The sequence below is a fragment of the Mesitornis unicolor genome, unplaced genomic scaffold (assembly GCF_000695765.1).
Source record: "Mesitornis unicolor isolate BGI_N332 unplaced genomic scaffold, ASM69576v1 scaffold28487, whole genome shotgun sequence".
Classification (NCBI taxonomy): domain Eukaryota; kingdom Metazoa; phylum Chordata; class Aves; order Mesitornithiformes; family Mesitornithidae; genus Mesitornis; species Mesitornis unicolor.
The window spans coordinates 52,281-59,712 of record NW_010197535.1 but is presented as its reverse complement, the minus strand read 5'-3'; the positions used below and the strand labels follow the sequence as shown (position 1 = coordinate 59,712).

The following is a 7,432-nucleotide window of genomic DNA, read 5'->3' as shown; positions in this document are numbered from 1 at the left end:
AGTACCCATAGGGCAGCCCTGTGCTTCATCACCTCAGCGTAAATCAGGACGATAAACCAAACCTGTTGTTCTGACCAAGCCACATGAGTCAAACCTGCTGCTGCTGCTATCAGGAGAAGCTGGGACTGCGCTCTTGCTGATGACAAGACATAGACCCATAGAAACACAGAATATCTCAAGTTAGAAAGGACCCATAAGGATCACAGAATTCAAATCCATGCTCCTCGCAGGACTACCTAACACTAAAACAGATGACTAAGAGTGTCCTCCAGATGCTCCTTGAACTCTGCCAGGCTTGATGCCATGACCACTACCCTGTTCCACCACCCTCTCAGTGAACAACCTTTTCCTGATGTCCAATCTGAACTTTCCCTAATGCAGCTTCATCCCAGTTCCTTTTGTCCTGTCGCTGGTCATCAGAGGGAGGAGATCAGCACCAAGGATCCTTGCATCACCACATTGGTGTCTGTTCCAGGCCTGACAGCGTCAGCATCTTCCCATCACTTCTTAACACTTGCAGCCACTACAGCTTTCTGCATATACAAATGCACTCTGTGCCCAGACTTCTGCTCCAGTGCCAGTTCAAGTGGCCTCATTTTGCATAGCCAAGTCCTACCAGTAGTGTCAAATGGATCTGTACCGCTGTGGAATATGACGACAGCTGTTTTAACAGCACACTGAATTTGCTGCCTGCTTGTCAGTGAATTGGAACAATGAGTGAAACCTTTATCCTTTATCCTGGTAGCTTTTATTTAGAAGGCAAACTGATAGGTCTCACAGTCCACCCTGTCATGGCACCCAAAGAACTGTACCTTGGGGTGGTGGCCGTGGTTGGGACAGTTGTCCAAGCTGAGGTCCAATCTGAGATTTCATTGATGCAGGTTGAACTTGTGGAGGCTAGAGGAAAAAAAGCCATTCCAGTTAATAGAGAGTCCCCAAAGAGAAGCCCCAAGGTAATACAGGAACTGCAGAGTCACGAAGTGTTCCTTCTGCACACACACAAACACACACACACACACACACACACACACACATATATGCATGCAGCATCTGGTTGGTAAAATCTCACAGGACTGAAATGGAGAAATCTGAGAAATAAAGAGCACAGAAGTTGTTTCCACACAGGGAATAACAATGAAGTTACAGTTTGGAATGCTTTTTAGACAATCAGGAATTACCAAATGTATCAGGCCCGAGGGGGGTCTCTTAGTCCCATCTCCCATTTTGGGCAGTTGCCAGCACCAGATGTTCCAAAGGAAGAAGGGATGAACCATGGAAACATCTATGGAGTAATCATCTCTTTACCCTAAGGGGTCTCCTCTTGATTGCTAATAAGCTGGGGCCAGCTACAGCCCTGAAACACGAAGCTTATTATTTGCTTCACAAAAACTTTGCAACAGTTCCAGATATTTTGTTTTTATATTTATACCCAGACCCTTTGAGTCTTGCTCAGCCCTCAGCCTCACTGCTTTTCCCATTTCTTGCCTCTATTGCTTTGTTCTGAGGTTTGAGAACAGTTCTCACAACCTGCCCTTGCTAGGCCATTCATTATTTTGCAAACCTTTTCTGCCCTCTGTCTCATTCACCTCCTTTCTAAAGCCAAGAGACTGAATCCCTTCGGTGCTGCTATGGGAACGTTTCCAGGCCCCTAATTGTTTTCATCACCCACTTCTCTTTCCCAGCTTTGCGATTCCTTTTGCAGATGCCAGAGGCAGGTCTGCTTATATTATTCCAGATGAAGCAGTATCTGGGTTCTCTGTATACATCACCAGCTCATTTCTCCTGCATCCTAATTTCCTGCTTCTCCCTTGCTGACACAGCCATAGGCTGAGCAATGGTTTTCATGAGCCTGTATGTGACAGCATCTTTCACAAGGGGCATGGCTACTACCACTGGCAAGGTCTACAGAGTGTTTATGTTCTCCCTCTCTCTACCCCCAGCTTAGTTTACCTTTCAGTCTTCCATATGGAGTTTCATTGCTGTTGTGGTGACTTTACATACATTAGTCCATCGAATGCTCTTCATTGCCATCACGGGTCCTGACTAATGCAAGTAAGTTGGTGCCTTCTGTGCTTTCCTCTCTCCCACTGTTTACTCTTTTTTGACAGATACTTTAACAAACAGATTAAGCAACACAAAACTGTTGCACAAAGGGCCAGTCCAAAGTTAACAAAAGTCTGAGTAAGCCTATTGCACAGAATTGTTTATGAAAGCAGAGGAAGCTAGAGACAGATAGGCTGGTACATGGTGGATCGTTTACATGAAGAACACAGTGATAAAAGGGTCTTCAAGGATCCTGGAAAGTCAGGAGAATGAGCTAAGTGATTCTGGGAATGGGACGAAATGTTTCATAGTTGGAAGCATTGAAATGAGTTTCAGCTGACTAACATAAATGCAATGAGGTTGCCAGCCCAACTTTTACACTATTTTTCTGGGACTTGCCAGATGGACAGGGAGGAAAACGTGGGAATTTTCCATTCATGGCTTCTAGTGCTACATAGGTTGGGAGTCTAAACCTTCTGTTGGCATTGGTGGAAGTTTACTGTCCTAATGACATCCTGATTAGACCAGTCAAAGAATGGGAATCAGATCTCATATCCACCTCTATGGCCTTTGCCTACAGCCAATCCAACGCTTCTCAGAGATGAAGGCAAAAGAGGAGGGGAGTGAGGGCCAGCTCAAGGTCTTCTGCCTTTGGAAGGGAAATGGTGGCAGGAAAGGATGGAGGTGGGACAGAGAGGTGAGGAGAGAATTGCAGCTCTAACCATGAAGCTAAGTTTCATGTTGTAGCTATGAAAACAAAGTTGTCATTAACATCTCATCCTGCCCTGGGCTCAGATAACCCAATTATCAACATGACCAGCCTAACCATTCTTTACGTATCCCCTCTGCAAGAATTTTGCAAGAATTAAAATCTCTTGTATCTGTGTCTTTATCTGAGGTCAGCTTCTGCTCCACAGTGGAACTTTGCCTTTTAGCCCCTCCCTGCTTGCTTTCTTTAATAGTACTTGTCAGCTACCTTGCCTAAGGCTTTTTGACAGTCTAGCTACATTATTTTGACCGATTGCCTGTTATCTACCACTTTATGAAGGAATTCTCAAAGAAACGATGGGAAAAGAATCAAAAGGAAATTAATGGGACATTTTTTCTTGCAAAAATAAAAAGTGGTAGATTATCTTAAGATGATCTGGTGGTTTATTAGTCTTCTGTATTCTTCTTTAAGTTATTGTCTAATTCTTAAAGTCCATGACTCTTGCAACTTTTTAAACACATATTTTGTATTTGTTGTACACCAATCCTCTGGAGCAAAAACTGTTTCTAATGAAACTGCACATTTTTTCTTGGCAGCTTAGTCACTTCCTAAATTCAGTTCATTGGATGTAGCCACCTGGGTCTGGGGGCTTAATAATTTTGATCACTGTTTTTGCTTTCACTTCTGTCTTTCTTATCAGGAAAAACTATATCTACTTTAAAAAGTTCCCACTTTCAGCAATTAAATTTACCAGAATTACTGTACCTGTTGTCTTCCTTTTCTCCCTTAACTTTGGATGATCCACAGAGACCACAAATTAACTGGTAGGGTTCCATCTTTTGATGAACTCAAATAATTTATTTAATTCTTCCCTCTATCTGCTATTCAAAATAAATTTCTAGCCTTTTTGTGTTTCCTTATATTACTTGCATGGTGATGCATAATGGTCTTCTTAAATGTCAGATTTTCAAATTTTGCAGATTTTTTTTTTAATGTCTTGATTGTTCTCTATCACTTTACCATTTGATCCTAGCAGTTTATTTCTTGCATTTCTGGTTCAGGAGGAGATCAGAAATGTGTATATGCATTCTAAAACAATGGTCTCTCATTGTCCGTACAGCTTTACCTTTAATACTAGGGAGCTGATTAATTTTCTCATTTTATTAAAATGATATCTTCTAAATGTTTTAGTCATTCCGTTACTTTTTGGTGTTGCATCTGTCCCTTGGACATCAAACCTAATAGTATATACTCACTTTCTGAATTTGTACCTGTTTCTTAAGGCTAGGTCAAGGTGGATTTTCCTAACATGCTTGTATTTTGCAGTTCCAGGGAAGCAGACACCTACAGAGATGGAGAACTCTCTCTGAACTGCTGTTCCCCTGTGCTATTTGACTTTCTTCCTCATAGCTGTAGTCTCACATTATTATGACCTGTTGCTTCTTACAGCTCTGTCAATGCTATGCACTAATTTTCATAATTTATCAGTTTTTCTTGATCCAGGCTAGTACAGGCAGTTCCAGTAACATGTATAGATATTCTATGCACACCCATAGGATATCCAAGGATTCATATTTCTACGTATTTGGTACTGCTGTCCTGGTATTCAGAACTGTTATTTTTCTTTGTTCTGTGGAAGTCTTCACCAGTAGCTCTAATTCTGCATCTCACCAGCCTTGCAGAATTACTTCTCTCTGCACATTTGTAACTATGTGTTCTAGTGTTATGTTAGTGTTTGTAGCGTGTGCAGTTTCTGCAATCTTTGTTGTACCAAAACACTCTAGTTAACGTCTTTGTGGTTTAAATTTTCTTGATTTTGTATACATATATTTGTAGGCTGTATTCTTGACAAAGACACTTTTTGAATTTAACTCTTCTGTTTGACACCCTATTGCTCCAAGACAATTTATTTTGTTCTTACTTTGACCCTACTTTAGGAATGTAGTAATCTAATCCAATTCTGTACCAGTATATTACATAGACAACAGATGCATCTGTCCATGTTCTCAGTTTCTGTTGGCTCCCCCTTTGCTCCTAGTTTATACACTCTATATCTTGGTTATTTCAGATGGCAGTTGTTGATTCCACTTAGGCCAGAATAAATCCTATCCCTTCCGTATCACTTTCCCTGCCCCAAAGCATTTTTAGTGTCTATTAAATGTTTATCCCCTCACTGTAGCTAAAACCTGGTTTGGAGTTACCCTGAATACCCTTTGCGTGGAGGACCTTGTTTAGCAGGAGTGGGCTGTCATATGACAGGGGCAGAGTGCCATAAAATCCTTTCTCCTATTTTTTGTCTCTAGCGGAAATGGTAACTTTTCCAGTGCATTGCAGTCAGTGCTATCCCTCAGCCCGTTTACTTGCCTGTCCTTTCTTTTGTACAGATTTTTGTTGTCCTCAAACCTTTGTGCTTGGCTCCTTGCTAGGTACTGGAAAAGGTGTACCACATACACCTGGAGACATAGATAATGTTCTTGTGTGTTTCAATTATACAGAACTGCCACTGGGAAATGTGGCACTCAGATTAGATGTATTTGATACTCAAAATGAATGTACATGAGAAGCACTAAGGGGTCAGTTTAAATGCAAAAATGACAGATTCCTGTATGAATTTAGCATTACTCAAGCCTCTTCCTGATGAAGGGGGTAAAGGGCATCTCCAAAGGAGAAAGGCTGCAGTAAGGTATGGAACAACACTTGGTGGAGATTCCCACTTTCTGTTCTGGGAACCACAGCTTTCACTGGGGATGCAAAAACTGGAATGAAACCTATCCTGGGAAATGGTGTTAGATGGCGATGAAGTTGGGTGTTACAAGCACTTCTAATAACAGCTGTCTTCAATATGAATCCGTGAATTTAGCAAGCCAGAATGTGTAGATGCATGGCCCACACTGTCAGTGTGATACCACAGTTATATGGAAGGAGAGGAAGGGAGAGAGAGGTGTTTCTTAGGGTAACCCACTTCAAAGAGTCTATGAGAGACTTCTTTGGAAGAGCAAGAGTCAACCTATCTAATACACTCCCACATGGGACTGTTCAGCTCTCTGAGATTTCCAACTGCCTGACACCCACAGGGAGGAGAGAGAGAGAGGAGGTTTCAGAAAACAACTTGGCCATAAGGTCTCCGTTCTCTCATACCCAAGGCCTCAGCGGTGACGGCGTAGATCCAGCAGAGATGACAAGCTGAGTCATTTTGGAAACAACCAGATCCGCTATAAGCTGTCTGTCCTCTTCCACATGCTCCCCAATGAGGGGCATTGAGCTGTCCATCACCTGCCACAGGAGGGAAAAGCAGTGGTTAGTAAGGAGGTTTCCTGGTGGCAAGTGCCTGTTTCAACTCACCTCTCACACTAAGCTGCTTTGTGTCTCCACATCCTTGCCAACACCTCTAGTCACCACTCCTCCATACTGAAACATGCTTGACTTTCCTAGGTGTGAGGTTTTGCTTAGGGTTTGTTTTTTTTCTGGAACTAGCATGTACTTCCCCCCCTCCTCCCCATCTTCCTTCCCTTCACAACTTGGAAGCCAAGCCAAGACTTCTGGTGGCTGGAGGCTTTCTAAATCAACTAAACACAAACTTCCTTCTTCACATGTCCTGAGGAGATGCCTCTGATGGATGAGATCTCTCTGGCATTGTCCCACAGTTTCTGAGGGTGACATTGCAGCTGAAAGAGTCGCAGGAGAAAAGAAACAACATGTACCAAAGCCTGAGGAGATGATAGCAACAGGGTCTGGAGGAAACCAGGAAACATTTGGGGTTAATCAACATGAAGCACTGCACCCTGAGAGGAGGAAATAAACACCACAGATGTGTAATGAATAGGATGTCACCAAAACAACAGCACCCAATGCAGGAAAGTAAACTTATTCTCTGCTTGTCGTCTTGATATTGTTGCGATAAGACTATTTCCCGAGTGAGTACCACAACTGTGCTGGGGAAAGCTGGGAAGCAAAACCGTGGGGATGGGGGAAGGAGAACTGTCAAAGGGTCTTTGAGGTAAGAAATGATCTGACAACAACAGTAATAACAAAACCGCAGCAGACCCTCAGCTGAAGAGCAGCCCTAAACATAATTTTCAACAGTTCATCATAAATCAAGTGCTTTGCAAACATTAGCTAAATCCCACAGGAAGGACTGCACTATGATGAAGTTAAGTTTCAGCTGGAGTAAATATAATTGTACCAAAATATCAGGGTTGGGAGAGTTTATTTTATTTTGCTTTTATTTTTAAACCAAACATGAAAAACCCTGGAAATGCAGAGTTAAAGGTTGCCTTGCTCAAGAAAGGCACTGACTCACACTCAGATAACAATTGGAAGTGCACTCCACCCTGGGAAGGCTGCAAGAGTCCACTCTTGGGGTGAAATGGAAAGTTTTGCGTGCTTTGGAGTTTTGTTTAAAATTCAAAGTAAGGGAAATCAGTGAGGAGAGTTCACTGAGTTTACATTCTAGTCTTTTATTGCAGAATAACTTAATTTGGATTAATTTATATAGGTGTCTTATATGAACACTAGAGAAGATGCCTAGAAAACTAGGATTCTCATAAAGAGTGAGTTGGTGTTTTTATCCACAGGCCTAGAGGGTGAAAGGAGGAAGGTGGAAAATCAGATGGCAGTGCTCAGCTAAATACACATATTGGCTTTTCATTCCACCGTCCACTTCGCTGTTTCTCTGTTAAA

General features: G+C 42.3%; 1 protein-coding gene across 1 annotated transcript in view; it reads right to left on the bottom strand.

Annotated features, from left to right (window-relative positions):
- Nucleotides 1-812: 812 nt before the first annotated feature.
- Nucleotides 813-7,432, bottom strand: part of LOC104544080 (synapsin-3-like) — a gene marked incomplete at both ends in the record, with an annotated part of 29,213 nt that continues 22,593 nt past the window's right edge. The window contains 2 exons of the mRNA XM_010188836.1: nucleotides 813-897; nucleotides 5,891-6,025. Of these exons, the coding sequence (XP_010187138.1) occupies nucleotides 813-897; nucleotides 5,891-6,025 (220 nt within the window). The remainder of the gene's footprint in view (nucleotides 898-5,890; nucleotides 6,026-7,432) is intronic.